This window comes from Liolophura sinensis, chromosome 8, assembly GCF_032854445.1.
Source record: "Liolophura sinensis isolate JHLJ2023 chromosome 8, CUHK_Ljap_v2, whole genome shotgun sequence".
Classification (NCBI taxonomy): Eukaryota; Metazoa; Mollusca; class Polyplacophora; order Chitonida; family Chitonidae; genus Liolophura; species Liolophura sinensis.
The window spans coordinates 22298294-22318298 of NC_088302.1; the positions used below are offsets into that span (position 1 = coordinate 22298294).

General features: G+C 40.2%; 1 protein-coding gene across 1 annotated transcript; it reads right to left on the bottom strand.

Annotated features, from left to right (window-relative positions):
• Positions 1–1934: 1934 nt before the first annotated feature.
• Positions 1935–4142, bottom strand: LOC135473320 (uncharacterized). Its single transcript, XM_064753169.1, has 2 exons — positions 3356–4142; positions 1935–3001 (listed from the first exon to the last, which is right to left on the bottom strand). The coding sequence occupies exons 1-2, from the start codon at positions 3823–3825 to the stop codon at positions 2305–2307; spliced, it is 1167 nt and encodes a 388-aa protein (XP_064609239.1). The 5' UTR covers positions 3826–4142; the 3' UTR covers positions 1935–2304.
• Positions 4143–20005: the final 15863 nt, after the last annotated feature.

Consider the following 20005-nt stretch of genomic DNA (forward strand, 5'->3'; position numbering starts at 1 on the left):
TCGTTCAGTAACCCATATCCAGTTGGACCCAGACGCTAGAAATCTCTCAGTGCATGTTCTATGGGGGGGGGGGGGGGGAATGAGTATTCGAGCAGATCGAGGTAGCTTTATCAAATTTTATACTGTTATATATGTATATTTTTATACACTGTGTATTATGGGGCCGCTATAACCGTGTTAACAGCTAGGTATAAATTGATTCCAATAAATACCAACCTACCTTAAATTAATGACTGAGTTCCCTGCGTGACATAAGCATATTTGATTATAAACTCATAATGCTTATAACTCATCATACATTGTTCTTCTGCATTGTATATATCATGGTGTTAAGGTATCGAACCTCATTTATCAAGATCCAAGATAAATATATGCAGTTGAGTTTTATTTCGGATCAACTTCTCAGACCATGCATTAAATTAGGGTGCCTGGTTCAACATTACTTAGTACTTTGCTGTTTAGGGAAATTGCTGACTTACACTGTTTGTGTTTATGTTACAGATATTTGGTAGGGAACCTAGAAAGTTTCCTTGACTCCGAGTTCATCAGCAGCCTTTTCAAATCTGGTGTCTATCAGAAGAGCGTTGCAGCATTAGTTTTTCATGAAGGTCATACAGCTGTGTCCTGGTAAGAATCAGCTTTTATTTTATGCGCTCCGATTAACATAATGAATGATAAAGTTCAGTGAGGACTATGCTGTTATTTAAAAAATTATTTATTGGTCCAGTATGTCTTCCTGCATGAAAAATACTACCTTGTTTACAGCTAGCAAGGCTGGGTTAATGTTGATGAAGTAAAGCTATTGAAAGCAATGATTTATCAGAATTATTCATAATGTTGTGATATGAATAATTTTTATTTTCATGTATTTGTTTTTTTCATGTTCTTATTTATGTATGCAATTGCTTATGATTTCTTTCTTTTTTTCATGAAGGGGACTTTCTTCAGATGGTAAAAAGGCATTTAGAAGCTTCTTCTCAAGAGTTGGGGATTTGTGAGCAAAATTTCCTGAGGTTCCAGTCATGTGCCTTACTGCGACAGCCAGCAAAGCCAGCAATATCTTGAATCACCACACCGCCCCAACATAAGGCTGTGTGTGAAAAAAATTAAGACAGGTTATGAAGCAGTACAATGGCTTGTCGAAGGAATTCTCAGGTATGGAAATAGATGTACATATCCGAAGACGATAGTTTATTGCAGGAGTATCCGAGAATGCTCTGAATTATGCATTGTGTGTGGAACATCTTGGTAAAAACCCAAACAATGCCAGATGTCAAAACTAGTATTGTTGATCGGTTTTTACGCATCACCGGACAACTAGTTGTTGTCTTTGCTAGCAAGATTCTTGGGATGGGAATCAGTGTAAGAAGTTCCCATATACATGTAGTGCATTATGGTCCTGCAGGATGAAAATCACACTGTAACAGTTTGGGATAACAAAATCGCTAGCCTACACATACTGAAGTCACACATTGAGACCGATATTATCATTGAACATAATAAAAAGGATATTATACTTCCTATGATGTGGACTGGGCCTCCGTGGCTCAGTCGGTTAGCTCGCTAGCGCAGCGTGATGACCCAGGAGCCTCTCACCAATGCGGTCGCTGTGAGTTCAAGTCCAGCTCATGCTGGCTTCCTCTCCGGCCGTAAGTAGGAAGGTCCTCCAGCAACCTGCGGATGGTCGTGGGTTTCCCCCGGGCTGTGCCCGGTTTCCACCGACCATAATGCTGGCCGCCGTCGTATCAGTGAAATATTCTTGAGTACAACGTAAAACACCAATCAAATAAATAAATAAATCATAGCAATGTACGTGCAGTAGTAGGTCAAAACAGATACACATAACATCTGTGGTATGTTGCAGAATGATGACATAGCATAGGATCATATGTTTAATAAAAATATAAAAAAAAATTCTTCATTTATAGAGATACACCTTGTGTCCTCTGCACAAAATATGTGCCACACTTAAGCACATGTAATGTGGAAAAACATAATCACTTCTGACAACCCAACACAAACTATTTCAAGTAACACATTGGGACCTTCAACAGTATTACAAATATGCTGTACTGTACATAAGAAAAAACATGAAAATGAAGTGAATATCATTTCACTAATGTGAAGCATATGTTATACAGCCTATACAAGTGGCGTATAAGAAACTTGAACACACCATTAGATGACAATCTGACATGAAAGGTTAATGACAAGTGGAACATATGTGGCCAACATGTCAAGAATGTGCAGAGGACATGTGACATATCATAATTTCACTGGCTTTATGTCCACTGTCTTATCATATTAAAACTGCATATCTCTGGCTGCCCTTGTTTTTTGGTTATGCAGCCAACCATTGAATTTCATCAAGTCCACTGAGCTTAGCAAGTCATTTGGAAAGTTTGGGAAGTTAGCATGCTCAGCTGTTGCTTGGTGTTGAATATTCTCCATGTTAAGCAGAGCAGAAGACATCGCGGTCACGTCTTCAGTTTTATGTTGTGTGTAGTCTGCATGCCTGCCACTGACAAAGGAACTCATCTCATCCAGAAGGGACTGAACCATGCCCAAACACTTGCATGCCTGACGAACAGCTTCATAGGACACATTGGTGCCTTGGGCTCGCATCATCTCTTTAACTTTATGCACGTGGGTCTCCACCAAACTGTCATTTGCAATACAGCTATGTATACTGCCAACAACATTCACAGACATGTTCCAACCATAGGCATACCTCTCATATTCTAAAAGAAGGCCAAGGTCATACGCCAACATACGCCACACCCACGATCGATATTTGAAGTGTACGCTTTGGTCGAAGTACAACAGCAGGAATTTGAAATTTCTGAACAACCTGTTCCCATCACCCATCTTATAGGCATCCCTGATTTCACGAAGCAGAAGGGCAACTTTCATGAAAGATACTGCGTAATTGTGCAGACCATCATAGCGCTCATCCGACTCCATCATTACAGCAACTGTCACACCCTCTACTACAATGCCATGTCTTCTTTATGTGGCGCTTCATCCCGAAAAACTGTAAGATTTCCCACAGTTAGTTACAATACAAAAGAATTTTCCTGTTTCTTTCTGCTGTTTCTCTCCATCTTCATCTATGCTCTGAAGATTTTTGCTGAGTGTTAGTGGTTGTCCATGGAGGACATTATGTCCGCAATGTTTGTGGCCATCTTTGTTGAAGATGACAATGCTACATCTCTATCTGTTTCATCAATCCCCAGAAGAAAGTTGTTTTTTGTGTTCTTCTCATTAAGATGATTCATTCTGAGGTAGTCCAAGCAGAAAGCAACTATATGTGAGTCCAACACATCATCAATAAGGTTTTTGGCCTGATTATAGCCATTTGTCATGTCCAGTGTGATATTTCTCCTGTCCACCAGTGTTTTCAAATGGTATAATGTCTCTCACACTTGTGGAACTGTAGAAGGTCTCCAGAATGTAGAGGCATGTATTCATGCACAAATGTAACCCTTCAGTTCTGTGCAAGATTCCCATCAGCATTGATGAAGAGTTGATCCCATTTGCCATATTTAGTTGTGCAGAATGAGCCCTTTCGTTTGTCAACTGGTCTCCTTCGAAAACCATCCTCTCTGTGACATTCTCTCCAAGTGCTTCGGGCACAACCGGAACATACTGTTCATAGATGTGATTTAGAATGTCAATCATGTCTGTGTTTATGTTCTCATTCTTTTCCAGAATATCAAGAAGAACATTATCTGTCTTCTTTGCCATTTCTGTCACATGTGGATGGGGAATGCACTTTGGAACAAAGTCCCAGAATTGTTTCAAGCAAGTGGCAAATTGTGTCATAACTTCCAAAACATGAAATATATAGTTGTCTCAGAGTTCCTGGTGCTCTTTAGGTGAAGGCATGAACTCTGTGTTGTGCACTTCTCTGATATCTCTCCTGGGCTGGGTTTGGTCAAGCGAATCCTGTGGAATTATCCGCAGAGGTGCAGCATCTAGTAAAAACCAGTGAATGTCTTCAGGTCGCTTTGTCAATGTCTGATGAAAAGGTTTGTGACTATAATCTAGGTTGTCTCCATGTATATCCCAACTCACAAAACTTGGTATTTTGCTCGGGTCTTTCTTGAAAACACCCAGGCCCAACAGGTGTTTGATGATGTAGAAGTTAGTGGAACAGATAGGTGAAGTGATGCACAGAACAGATGAAATGGCTGCAACAACAATGTTTTCCTTCTGACTTGAAATTCTGTCTGAATCCAAGCATCATGATACTTTTCATTTGCTTTTCTTTGTTTGTAAATTGTCTGGGTTGAGACAAATTCCACATTTGGACAGGCTTGTTATAGTTTTGTTCCTTGCTCCACCAAAGTCCAGCAGCAAGCCTACTGCATGTTGGAAAGCAGACAGCTGTTAAACAGGAGTATAGATCCAGTGGCAACTGTAGGCATCCTTTCTTTCCTGCTGAGCTTGGCCTGACTTCCTAACGGACAATGGATATGCAGAATTCTGATGCCATTCCTCCAGAATTTCCAAAAGTTCAAATTTGTTGAGGTGCTGGGGTGAGGTGTCTCTTAAAAGAGAACGTCTAAGAGTTGAGCCGAGATATATACACTGGTTGTCCAGTTAGTATCTTCTCTTCCAGTAATTGCCTACAAGTACAGATAGCAAAGATTTAATATAAATTGTTCAATATTTATTAAATATTACACCTGAAATAACGTTACTGAAACTGGAAGAGGCGATTTTCATATTCAAATGATCACGAACACTGGAAAAATATGCCATGTTCTTCACACCAGTTAACTTCAGAGATGTAAATTTAGGCTCTCTAATTAAGGGACATGTGCTTTATTAACAGACATCACATTTCTTTGCTAGCTTGAACTCTGGAACAGTTGACTCAAGCAACTCTATTAGGTTATCTCCAAATTTTGGGTATCAGATAAAGTAGACCAAAGTATGATAAAACATTTAACACTGATCTAATTACAAGAAGTGGTGGTGTTACTGTGCATTTAACAAGGCTGAATCTGTTACACATTTGTGCTGATCAATATGGTTACTTTTGAAAAAAAAAACAACAATTGTTTGGTTGTTTTCTTTTGTGTCATCATTTGAAGCACAAAAATCCTATCAGATGCATATAAAAGCATTACATTAGCATTATATACCTTCGTATTAAAGAACTCATGTGCAGTATATGGAGCTAAAAGGATCTGGAGTTGGGAAGATGGTTTTATACTTTCAGAAATCTTTGGAATGAAAATACCTGATAAACAGTTATTGATCTTAAACAGAAGGAGAACGCACATGCACCAGTTATATCTCTTACATGTAAGCTATTAATACCTGATTTCCGAATTGCGGTATACAGCATTTGCCGCTTGTGTTGTCCCTTCCTTTCCACCCCTCACAATGCCTCTACAGATTGCCACTGTTTCCTCCTCAGATTCGGCAATGTGTTTTCTCCTGCTGTCCAAATCTGACCATTACCTATGGAACATAATAACAAATGTCAACACATTAGAAAAAGATCATAGAAAAAAAATATATCTACAATCAAGAAAATGTACAGAGCAAGTCAACAGACATGATATTACAAACAAAATAAAAAACAACATATGTGCTAGACCAACAATAGTGTGGTATAAGCAGATTTACCTTAGCAACGGAGTTAAACTCTTTTGTTGATCTGCCACATGGATGTTGTAAAAGTTACGCACTGCCCAATGGCTCAGTCATCTGATGGACAGCCAGCTGGTCTTCATACAGTATAAATATTTGTTATTAGGAAAACATCATTGCGATATTGCAAATACAAAAAAAATTATCAGCACACATTACAGTTAACAAATCAATGCATGTATTTGTACATGTACATGTATTTAATTTTACTAGTTTCTCTCAATATTGTATGACAGATTTATTCTGAATATTACATCAGTTGAATAAATACATCTAGCTTTCAATTTTACACTAAACATCAAAAGAAGGAAAAAATACTGATTCTTATAACTACTTAATTATGATAAAACATTCCTTCTGTAATATTCACTATTTTCAGCAGTAACTTACATGATTGTTTTCAGTGGAAATGTCTGCCAGTGTGTCACATCAAAACTGTAGCGAATGAATTATCACAAACAAATGTCAGTCTGACAATCAGCTACTGAAGAAAGATAAACATTTTTGATTAAAACTGTGATGGGACTTACAAGGTTCGTGATGCATGTAAGAGTTGTACACTTCATAGTTTATTCAGTGTTTCTTAACATATTATGCTTCACATTTTACTTGAAAGTCCCATTTCACAAATATTTAATGGTAAAGCATTACTTGAATCATGCACAAATTAGTATATGCATGCAGCTCAACAACATGCATATTAAGTTAATACATGTACCTTACAACAAATATGAACTTTAATAACTTAATGAGACATAACTATTTCTACTGTGGAAAATTATGTAAATTAGAACTATAACGAACATGGAAATGTGCCAGTAATAACTTTGACATACTGTCTCTCCTGACAGTCCATTACTCTACTAATATTACTAGAACATGCAAAAGTCCCATCACAGTTTTAATCAAAAATGTTTATTAAATACATGTACATGTACAAATACATGCATTGATTTATTAATTGTAATGTGTGCTGATAAATTTTTTGGTATTTGCAATATCACAATTGTTAGACTGTTCAAAGGGAATTCAAAAATGATTCTGGCAACATAGAACCATCATGCCCAATACATTTTACACATAAATCAAACACGAGTTAATACATTAATAATTACTGAATGGTATACCAGAGGCCCTATTCCAGCCATAGGGTCATCAGCATCAGCTGGCATTAAGACTTCTTTGAATAACTGCTTTGCAGAGGTATGGGCTTGTTCTTTATGGACAGCAAGGTTCTCTTTATCAAGCGGTGGCTGGCATATAAAGCAATAATACAGCTATAGTCACTGTACTGATCAGTTCGAATAATGAGTAATTACTTCAAAAGCACATCGGGCAAAGTGCTAGATGATATAAACGTATGATAAATTGGCATATCAAGCTATGACAGTTACTACACCATTAGCAATACTGATAAATCATATTAGATTTTAGTTTGGTAAGTGCATAGATTTTAATTAAACCACTTAATTGATATGTAATGGAGTAAAGAAACAAAATATAGAAAAACCCTTATACTGATATTGACAGAGAATTTCTATTCATCAGCATTTCGGAACTGCTGGAAAAATATCTGAAGTGATCAAGCAGGGTTTACAATGTGGTAAATAAGTGGGAAGATCTGTCAGCAACCTGCGGATTGTCATGGGTTTCCCCCAGGCTCTGCCTGGTTTCCTCCCACCATAATGCTGGCCGCCGTCGTAAAGTGAAATATTCTTGAGTACGGCGTAAAACACCAATCAAATAAATAAATAAAATATGGTAAATTTCACAGTTTTTCAGTTCAAGTTTCAGTCGCTTTCAATTTTCATAATGCCCCTTATTGAGCTTGTTCTGATTAATTTCAAACCCAAGGCAATTTCCAGTGGCCCATTGTGTCTGATTGTAAATGTATTTTGGAGATGACTTTGTCTCACATTTTTGTTACTAGGGCATTTTGAGATCATGGTGTTACCTTGACAGCTTGTGAAGGCTTTGGAATCTTTCTTCTCACTGGAATCTGTGAAGGTGACACGTCCACCCTTTGACCATGTTGGCTATGGACAGGATGGATTGGGGATGGCCTGCTGCCCTTGGTGAAAGGGCTGAACCCAACCGAACGAGGAATTTTTGAGGAGTGCCTTGGGGTGTGGAGGATCTGGGTATGTTGTGTTGTTGAGATTGTTGACGTAAGCCTACATGTTGCCGTCAAGCTCGGTTGTAAAGGTCTCCTCTTTGAGCTAGGCCTATTTACAACAGCGTCAGTGAAAAGAGACCCTGCGGGTAAATAGTTCTCGTTGAAGTTTTTCAACCTCCAACTGGGCTTGGCATCTTTCCAGTTGTTTTAGTCGGATGTCTACTTTATTTAATTTATTTGTACACGCAGTGCAAACATACAAAGTTCGAACATGCGACAGAGTCAGTACTTTGTCATAGAATCTGGGTCCGTTATTCACATTACTTCTTGTAGGGTGTCACATGTGTTGAAACAAAAAGACTGGCCCTATTTTCCGACATAAGCCCTGCATAAAAGGCAGATGTTGGAAGTGTTGGTAGCACCTCCCGAAGAGATAGCCCTCCCGCGCGCCAGTAAAACTTGTCACTTCCCGAACAGACTATGTGAAGCCCTGTTTTATTGGTTGATGCTGCTTGTAAATATTCATTGTGCTGTGCTTCCCTAAGTAGGTCAATAATGAGAATGCTGCTACCTTTATCAGCCGGTGAGGTGGAAGCCGGCTGAGGTATACCCGCTGATGTTATGAGTGTAGGGCTGAAGCTATGAATATATAACTACACTGCACCTAATGCTAACCGAGAAAATTCCGACAGTTCTGTATATATATATATATATATATATATATATATATATATATGATATTTGCTTTATATTTATATAATACCCTAATTAAATGTCATTTTAAAATCATGGCTAAGTTGCTGTTACACGAGCAATACATAGAGCGTTGTCATTCCAAACTGTGTATATATTACTCGTGAAATAGTACCCCAAGGCTTCAATACAAATTCCACTCCCCCCCACCAAATTGTCGACTCGTGCAGAGATGTGCACAGCTGGTGGCGCCAGGGTTTTAATGACAATCAACTACTTCCTGTACAATTAACAGATCAGATAACTGGAAATTATCCCTTCCCTTTACAGTGGAAGCTTTGTAAGGGGGTGGATGGGTGGGGTGTCATTAGGCGACCATGAAAAAGTTTATTTTTTTTTTTTGAATTTCCGTTGGTTGAACAAAATATTGTGCAGCACGAACACTGTACTGATCTGACTTACTGAAATTAGGCTCGGCATTACAGGTTTGATACTTTCTTCATAATTCATTCTTAATAACTTGTTTCATAAATAAAAATAAAGACGTGACTGGCCGGGAAATGTCTTTACCCCACTCTCGCCAACTTGGTCCCACGTGTTGCGGATTAACATCCTAACCACAGTCTACATGAAGCTTAATAATGCAAAGTGGCTTGTTTTGCATTTCCAGTGGGGATGGGGACACTAATCAACCGACATCACTAATCAGCAACTCAGACATATGTGAAAGAACTAGGTATAATACATATACTGACATCCGTTCAGAGCAATATCACAAGATGACAGAAATTGCATGTCTCCTGCAGGTCACCTTACAAGGGGCCATTCAGCATTTCACATGCGCTGGGAACTTGTTGTTTTACAACAATTTACAACATTGTTTCAATGTATTAAACATTAAACTCACACTATAGTAATGCACATGTAGGTAGGTAGGGGCCTGGTAAATTGGACAGTAATATGCATAAGTGTACGAGGCTCTAGAGAGGTTACCTTCAATTCTGCGAGAAGATATTGTTAACAGTGTTTCACCACAGTGTTAAAATAATATACATGTCAACGTGAATTTCAAACAAACTTAACAGGTGAACATGTCTTGACGGATTATAAACGTTTGATTGTTTCTGACAAATCGATTTCCGTGTAAGGTTAATTCACACACAAACTTGAAACCGTCACATTATTTCCCACTTTGTTTGCTGCCAAAACATTGAGGTTCAGGAGTGTGCAGATTACACTCTACATGCCCGCAAATAAATTGTACCTAAAAAAATAACCATTTCACATTTAAATTTTCTTTGGACAGGTACATTAGTAATGCGAATGGAAAACAGAGCGGCGGATTAACAGGAACTTAGAGGTATTGAGATGAGGTATTTAGATATTGTGGATAGTTAGAAAGGAATGGATGGTGAAAGTGTTCACATTGTTTAATTCATTTGGACCCTTTTCACCCCAGTTGGATTCAGGCGGATTTTTTTATTGATCTACCACAGCCAGGCCACGTGGGTGTTCAAATCACATGATGGTTAGACAGACTGCTCAGGTATGAAGAGAGAGGGAACCGAGCATGTGTGTAGCCTTAATTGTAGGTTGGAACTTCCATGATTGCACGGAGTGCATCATTTGATCACTTTGCCAGTTACAGCGACGTGTACCATTAGCAGTCGATATCCATGATGGGGTAAATATCCGTCATACTTAAATAAATTCATACACCGTCTGTTGTGACAACTACGGAGTTTTTAAAATAACACAGCGGGGAAAAAAATTGGCGGAGGGAAAAATCACGAGTTTAATAGTCGAGGCCCCTTGAGTTTAAAAACCGGAACCCTGAGTTTAAAAGTCAAGGGCATGTTTGGTACAAACATGATTGATATTTTCGTTTGAGTTACTTAATTTGATCTATTTTCAGTAAGACCCTTTGAGAGTCGTCGCTGGGTTTGCCGCAATATTAAAGGAAGAAGCAAAAACTAGGTAGAAATCTTAGCTGGTAGTTCTTGCCAGCTAACCCTGCCTAGGGCAATAAGACTTTTTGGCCCGGTGTCAGTATAATGTGACTGGGTGGGGTGTCATGTCTGGTGTCTTCAGTGGCGGCAAGGACTCGCCCTGTCACAAGGAGACACAGTATATGTACACACACCCAGTGACTCCTCGTAGTCATACGATCAAAAGCCTGTTAAGTACGACGTTAAACCCCAAACATTTCTTCATTTAGACATTCATGTGGGCGTGCATGGTTAACTAACCGTCGGGTATGGTTAACTCCTTGTTGTCGCAGTTCCCACAACTAGCCAGCGGCATTATGTGAACACTTGTTTTCCCCTTCCGCCACACCCTATATTCATATACTTGTATATATATATATATATATATATATATATATATATATATATATATGCATTTACATCTGTTTGCCTGCTTATGCTTATTTTATTATACTACATGTGTCTTCGTGCGGAGGATTGCCTATGCTCTATTTTTAATCACCTGGGCATTCTTGATGATTAATACTTGTAGACACGAGATTATCCTGTCTGTAGAAGAAACAATAAAAAAAACCTACAACTCCCAAACCACAGTAATGTGTTTCTTTTGTGATTTATCAAGTTGTTTTATGTTGTTTAGTAGTTAACAGTAGTAGAGTCTCATTAGTGGCGTTTACCGCAAGGAGAAAATTAACAAGGGATTTACCAAGTCCAGAACCTGGACCCTTGTTACCTCCCCTGATCTGACAATACTTGGACACTTGTTATCTCCCCTGATCTGACAACATTGGGTCTAGCACTGACTACCTCCATTGCGCAACAGCTAATCAGAGATTAGCCAAGAGCCAATCAGAGAGCTACATGAGAAACAATGGCGGTGATGTGTAATTGAGCCTACATGTCAATCAGGTCAAGCGTCTGGACTAGGGATTTACCTGTCAGCGGTAGATCATCTCGCATAGGCCCTGGAGTATAGCAACGTTTTGCACCTGAAGGGAAAGATGAAATGTAATCGACGAACATCTTCCTAGAGTAGATGTAGGTTACCAACGTCAAAGCGAGGCCAAACATGGAGGTGGCGTGTTTATCCAAGGGTTTCTTATTAACAGTGTTGGCCAAAAGGCAAAGAATATGTGGGTTTTACTAGAATACATGTGGAAACATTCAGACGGTAAGTTTGATATGGAGCACTCCAAGCGTTTCTGCGCGATCTCGCCTAATTAAGGTTAGACTATTGTAATTCTACACCTAGAAATTTATACACGAATTTAGAATACCTGGAACTAAAATGATATTTATTGTGAAGCAGACACAGGGACAAAATAATGAATAAATAATACATTAGTATTGCCAATTCAGTGGAAATGCCAAGACAAAGATCAAATTAAACGTTTTAAAATTCAGAATCCGAAGTCTGGCCAGAGATGTCTCATAAATCAGAACGGCAATCATTATGGGTTCAAATTCATGCAGCAGATTATTTGTTTTTGTGTATCTAGAATCTATCGTTCTGATAAGAATTCCCGGGTGAGCTGTAACGGGTGGCAGGCTGGATGGAGATTGGCTGGAGAAGTAAATCTCTTGGTTTGATGGGTTTAGTCATCATTACGTTTCTCCAAACCCCTTCCGGTAATATACATTTTCAATAGACTATAATCTTAATAATTAGGACCAGTAGCTAAATTTGGACACTAATCCTTTAACGTCATGTACAGGCGTGAAACAACATTGGCAAGAAGTCACAAAACGGCAATAAAAAAACCTTTGTTTTTCGATTGCAACTGCGCCTGCTCCGACTAGACACATATCTTTCTTAATCCCAGTCCATTAAACAGCCCGACTTTGGCATGAATATACCTTTGAAGGAAATGTCCAAAGCATATCAACTCTATCGTAGCCTCTTCGGTTTTAGCCTTCTGGAGCTGATGGAGATTCACGAACTGGCGCGCGTGCACGTCATATTTGACACATAATTCAACAAGCCGATACAGGGAAGACGAATAGAGTAAAACGAATCCATGAATAACGTTGGAAAGTCAGTTGCAATAACATGTGCAACAGGTAAGATAATTGCTTTTATGATATTGATAGCTAAACAGGGGCCGATTCTACAAAGCCATTTCTAACTCTGTAGTTTTTGGTTCTGGAAGTAGAATTTTTGACTTCAGTCAGAAATACGTGCATGGGATTTCCGTGTTGTTGAATATTTACACATTTATCATAGACGTACTTTTTATACCTAGTTTTCGCCGTAGGAATGGGCTGTTGCGGAATTTAACTCTATCAAGCAACATAGAGTGCTGGGTGAGTTACAGGGAATAACTGCTTCAGATCGACAGTAAGACACAAATACCACCTCTTCGCACGCGCATTAAATCTTCCGTAGCGTAAATCAGTGTCAACCCAAAGTGGTTCCCATAATCAGCAACCCTGTTCTCGGTCGCACTGAACCAAAAATGGTCCATAACAACCTCACAAGTTCACAACCTAAACACATGTTCAGACACAACACCCACTGTTGCCGGCATCTCCTTCTGATAGTCGTACATACAATTCACGTGTAGATAATACCTATGGCAGTCATTATAGTAACAGTGGGCAACTCCAGTCGTCCATTTGGCTGATTTACTCCTCCTGTCTTCAGAGGGCGCTAATCGCTTCAGCCTCGTTCATTCTCGCAAGTGGCCACAGACCCTCATTGGTTTTCCATAAGCGACAATGTTAACATTTAGCGCAGTAGCTCAGTCCCAAACATTCCGTGGCAAATAAGCGTTGGTGCATACCTGGCCCAGCCTGTGAGAAACAAGATAAAAATCTTTACTAGGTTGACCGTCAAAATCTGGACCTTCCTATGCCGGCAGCTGGGAGGGGTGCCTAGCAACGCTAAGGGGACGTCATCGCAGCCTCATCACCACCTGTCTCCTTGTGTCCCCTCGCCCAGAATTTCAGACTTTCATCATTAAAACTCATACCTGCCCAAAGCTTAGACAATTTCCATCATTTTGATACCAAGCATGTACCTGTGCACCAAAAATGTGTGTGGCTTCCTCAAGTAACCTCTCACTGAAGAGACCGGCCCGGACAGCACAGTTGGTAGAGGGTCCGCTTCGGGAGCGGTAGATCCAGGATTACCCAATAAACATGACACCAGTGGGCCGATTCCTGTGTTGAAGCGGCGTATTAAGGCAGTACTGGCAAGTGACATCCTTAACGCACCCAGTACCACGCCATTGCTGGCTAGCCAGTATTCAGTTACAATTCATATTGCCCTAAATGTGCCAGTACCGACACAGTAACGTTCAGTAAAGTCATGCTGCTATAGTTCAAAAGGTTGACACCATGTACTCAGCCCTCATCGAACCAATGATGGCACGCCATCATTTGCCCGGTTTTCAGTTATCATCTAGCTACCGACTAGCATCGGTTCAGTTCCCATAGGAACAAATTGAGCTACCAGTATAAAACACGTAATACCCCTGAATCGGGCCAATGGTGGAAAATCATTCCTCTGCCGCCTCGGTCAGACCTCCGTTATCAAAACCTTTACCTGGAATCACTTCAGTAAAAAGTGCATGTATACGGTTTAGTTATTGTCCGTGAAGTCTTGAGACTGACACTCGTATAACTTACATGCATTAGCCTGATGTTGTGCTGAGATCATGACTTATTCGTGTAACTGACCACGTTTTTACAGTATCTTTATAAGAAAAAATTATAGATTTTTTTTTTTTTTTTTTTTGATTGGTGTTTTACGCCGTACTCGTAAAGAATATTTCACTTATACGACGGCGGCCAGCATTATGGTGGGTGGAAACCGGGCAGAGCCCGGGGGAAACCCACGACCATCCGTAGGTTGCTGGCAGACCTTCCCACTTACGACCGGAGAGGAAGGCAGCATGAGCTGGTCTTGAACTCACAGAGACCGCATTGGTGAGAGGCTTCTGGGTCATTACGCTGCGCTAGCGCGCTAACCGACTGAGCCACGGAGGCCCCGAAAAAATTATAGAGTTATCGATCTTGTGGCAGTTGTCTGCCCTGGGCAGAATAGTACGTTTACAACTTCCGCAACGGACAGCCAAAGATTTAAAGATAATGTGCTTGCACAAAGGCGGCCCAGTTCTGAACCCTTCCAAACAGTGTATTCCGGGACGAGGAATTGTGGGATGTGCCACCCAGCTCATTGTCAGCTGCTTCTGAAAACTCTGGTAAGATCCATCGAAATCGTTTCTCAAAATATTTGCCTGAAATGGTTTAAACGTTCATTCTTTGACAGAATTTTGGTGTATTTTCACTTCCATAACACTGTCAAGCAACCTTCCTCCGTTATTTTGGCGTTTACACGTAAAGAGCACAGCAGATAGTTAAAAACGTGCAGACACGAATTTTACAACTGTTCAACAACGACAACATATTCTATAGTTAGTAGTACAGTATAAATAGTATGTCGTATTGGACTAAAAGAAGGCGAATTCACAGCCAAGTAAACAAACACCTCACAAACATCACATTTTCACAAAATCATAATGGTGAGAAGCCTTGTCCATCAAAATGTACAAAGAGCCAGGAAAGTGCATCTCTGAGTACCATTACGCTGAGATGAAATGTAAAGAAAATACCAACATTACAGCTCATCCACATTTACACTTTCAGTCTACACCTGATTGTGTTGACAACATCACATTTGGTGACTACTCAAACATTGTCCACAATCCACTTGAAACCAGTGGTACAATATCTGACAATGACAGTTCATTACTGATCAGCAATGAAATTGATGAATTAAACAAAAGTAGGCCTACTAGTGATAACAATACTGATTGTGATTCAGATGATGACAAAAGTAGTCTACCGTCTGAAGCTGAGATTCCTTACATGCGGTAGCGGTATAGGGTACGCGGTATGCGGTACGCGGCAAAAAATCGAAATAGTTAAAATAAGTTGCAATGATTCCATAGGTACGGTCGCGGATCCGTTTTTTCATGCGGAAACGTATATGGCAAAATCAATCGCACCATGTAGCGATCGGTGCGGTATGCGTTTTCAAAACCGGACAGGGTGTCCCAAGAAATGACGTCACTGGTGGGGTGTTTCCCCGACACGTGGTCGGAACTTGTTTAAATTGTTCTCTGGTTAGACGAAAGTACTGTTGGAATTTTTCTCCATCCAGCTGCAATTCCGAAACCAAGTTATGGAAAGCTCCCTGCTGAGCTCTTTGCCGCAAAATACTGTGGACCCACCATCGGTGTTTTCTCTTTTTACGCTTCTTTAGTTGCAACAACTTATATGACATTGCTATTATGGCAAGGTCTGAATCTTGCTCTAAAGCCACACGTCGTGAAATGGAGGAATGCGACATGTTTGCTCTGATAAAAACGCACCATGAATGAAAGAAAACGCATAGGTTACCGCATAAAATGGAATCAGAGAAAGCGCATACCGCATGCCGTATCCGAGTACCGCGTGCCGTATACCGCAAACCGCATACCGCGTATATGGAATCTCAGCTTGACATGATAGCTGCATGGGCTGTTGAAAATATCACGCACACAGCACTGGGTAGGTTATTGAGCATACTGAAAAAGTATCACCCTTATCTACCAAAAGACCCTAGAACTCTTTTGGCCACAGGACATGTTACTGGCATAACATCTATCGGAGGTGGCTCATACTATTATTTCAGTCTTCACAGATGTGTACTTCAAAGGTTAAAATCAAACATGAAACTGGTAGAAAGTGATACCATTTTTGTTCAGATAAGTACAGATGGACTGCCTTTATTTTATTCATAATCCTGGGTCGAGTCATTTCTAAGACTTTGTTGTAACGTCCTTGCTTGGCGTTCAGCATAAAGGGGATAGTACAACGACTGGATGACCCGTATCAGTATAATGGCTCGGGCGGGGCGGCTTACATGCCTTCGGTAAGTCGTCTCAGTGAAACAGCACTAGATAAAAGAGCGGTAGAAATCCGTCCTGCGACAAGGAAGCACATTACATACACCATAAGGATTCCTTCGTCGTCATATGACTGAAAAATTGTTGAGTAGGACGTTGAACTCCAAGCACTCACTCACTCACTCTCACTGAAGGGACGTGCTGGGCGTCACGGCTGCTGAATGCTGGAATGCTAGGAAGATCACTGCCTGTTTGTGCGTGACCTACGTCAGACTTGGTGTGAGCTCTCCATTAGAAATACGTGTATGGTGCCCTTAACATGTAAATTCTGTGAGCATTTCAACCTCAGGTATATTAATACATTCATTATCGCATGAGCTTTAGTTTACTGCCCAATCTGTAATCACATATTCCCCAATATATACAGCTGCTCGAAACGGAATATATCCCATTCGCTTACCTCATCAGATCATGCACCGGTTACAACGTTGCAACTTGCATAAATGTGGTGGTCGATCTGACTGAGCGGATATTCTGTTCGTAGGGGAAAATTTGATAATGGAGCGGGCTTTTCCTATAGTTACTGCCATATGCGGGACACAGCTGTAGCGAGGTCTGGGTTAAATTGAAAAGTGCGAGGATCATCGTCTTGATTTGAACCGATCGAATCATCGATATGTGTGACGTGCATATAGCATGCTGCACTCGATCTTTGCACCTTCTGTATACTGTTGCGCGGTTTTACTTTTATGTCTATATAAGGCCATTAATTTGTGCCCTAGATGAATATGTGTTCCTCGGTAAAAGAATAATGAAAGAGGAAATGAGAATTGTTTGCATATACTACTTCGTCTTCGTAGAATCGCATTAAGCAACAATAAATGAAGACGCTGGTGTGTCAATTCTAGTCAATTCTGATCGACTTTTGGTTGAGATATATGTGGGTACGGCATATTCGTGGCTGCTCAACGGGTATCTAAACTTACGGCAGAGCAACCATGGATATTGCGCATTCAAATATTTTTCAACCAACAGTTAGTGTACTCAGACTGTGTCATTTCTTATTTGTAGATTGGTAAACGATAGAAACATTTTGCAATATGTCGAAACTCTCTAATGGACTATTTTAATGTCACTTGAAATATTGTCTAGAAATATTCCTTTAATATTGAAACTCCTTTTTTTTGTTCAGATTTTCATCGTCGAATAGAAATCGTCGCAATAGTAATAAGTCACGATAGCAATAATACAGCAGAACCACTGAAAGCTGTCCTACAAACAGCGCCCAGATGTATCAGTCAGGTCGGCCGTACGTTGCAAGGTCTGACAGCAGCCTGCGAATGGTCGTGGGTTTCCCCCGGGCTGTGCCCAGTTTCCTCCCACCATAATGCTGGCAACCGTCGCATAAGTGAAATATTCTTGAGTACGGAATAAAACGCCAACCAAATCAATAAATAAATAAATACATATCAGTCAGGTACCACATGTTTTATGAGATCTGAATGAAGACGTTATCACAAAGTTTACAATCACATTAGCAGATGATACTTGTGGTATACTGAACGGGTATGTGGTTAACTTGAGGAATGCCATATAACACCGTCAACAATCTCTGACAAACGTTAGAAATAGGCTAAAACGTAAAGGCAAAATATGGTATAATGCAGAATGTAGAGTTGCCAGAAAACAGTTAAACTTAGAAATCAGTATAGACAGACAAGATCATGAAATCGAAGTAAAAGATGAATAATTCTGGGAGTGGGGGAATGCAAAACTTTTTAGTCGAAATTATTAAGCATCTTTCCAATATCGTTGGAAACTATTGACTGTTTCTCTTTGCATGATTCCGTGCTTTAATTGTATACTTTCTTAGTTCTTTTGCAGTTTGTGTAAAACGTCGTTTTGGGAATTGGCTTGGAAATTATTGAACTTGAACGTCCATTTTGGTTGACAGCTGGTATATGAATATCTGTTCCTACGTATAGACTATTATTATACCTGATAGAGAGCTTCTTTGAAACATTGTCAAATCCACAAAACATCGATGACGCGCTCAAGCAAAATGTCACCCTCAAACGGCAATTTCCCATTTACACGAGAGAACATTCAGCAAACCCGTGCGCTCTGAAGTTTATTATTTATTATCTTTGGGATGCACTCCGAGATTTGGTTGTTTGTTACGTGGCCGGACGATGGCTTGTTCGGCTATTTAGACGCACAAATTTACTTATTTATTGTGCCATCTGAGCAAGTACGTACACTATGTTCGGTAGGTCCATATACTGAACAATGCATGTATATTATATACAGTCTGTTGTGGGATGGTGAGGAGAGGATATAGACCTACAACGAGAGATCCTGTGTTAAGATGGATAACCATACACTCATTAGTTGCTCGTGACATGTGACTCGAGTGACATCCTTCGGAACACAGGGATTCGAATTGCATAATTAGTTTGTTACACCACACAAAACTCACATTCAGTTGCACGAAACAGCCAGGTCATAGAATCTTCCTGGTCATGAATATTTATGAAGTAGAAGGCCTATTTGCCGTTTGGAAGACACGTGCAGGCCTATATATATTACGAAGCACAACATAGGTCAAACAAACATGCATGTTGGCGGCAATGCTCACAGCTGACAATTAAAAAGAATAAGCCGCTTTATTCGAAAGCATGTAATTTGGTTTTACACCTACAAGCACTGTGAAAAGGAGTTCTCGACTTTTCTCTGAAGATCATTTCTACCGAAATATAGTGTACAAGGCATGTGTACCCAATGACCCAGCTCGTTACAAGCAGCCTAACTTGCAGCCCGCGAAAGGAAGTATATCGTCAGTCTTTTACAAAACACATTGGCAATAAAGGTGAGCCATAGTTAACACAGTCACGGAAAACAAAAAATTTGCAAGATGCTGAGATGACAGGAAACTTGCCGAAATAATGTGCTGGAAAAATTTGACAAACTACATCGCCTTAATTTAATGTGCTTTACCCTACTTTGAGGCATCTGTGACTCTTAGGCATGGCTTTCCGTTCAGGGAATTGTTTGGCTTCATATACTTACATACACTGATGTACAAGGTAAGAGTTTGTAAAATAGTGATAGGAGACCACATTTTAAAGTCTGAGACAGTACAGATACAGCACCATTACAGGTACCACAATTCTGTAAGGCTGGCCTTTAGTCTAGCCCGACCGTGCAACTGGCTATGTTTTAACCTGGCGGAAGGCGAGATCGCAATGAATCGCATGAGGCGCTCCACTGAAGTTAGACTCTCACTGTTCCTTCGTGTATTCTCAGTAAACCCGCATATTGTTTTAGTCGTTGGCCTAGCTTGTTAGAAAAAAACCCGAAGTAAACATGAAAAATTAGGCTCGGCGTTTTCCTCCGCCGCCTTGTTTGGCTTAGCTTTGACAGTGGTACATCGACTCTAGGGAAAAAGGCAGGTATAGATACCTTTAGACCCCGCACACCTGCGACTTCCAAAGCTCTAGAGCCGGAAGCCTCTCTCAAGGACATCTTGCAAGCAGTTAGCAAATTGGTCAAAAACGTCCAACTGACGCGACACAGAGGAGCACCCAGATCAGAATAAAATGTCGCAACAGGTGCAAAAATTTTAGAAGTTGATCATGTCACTATTA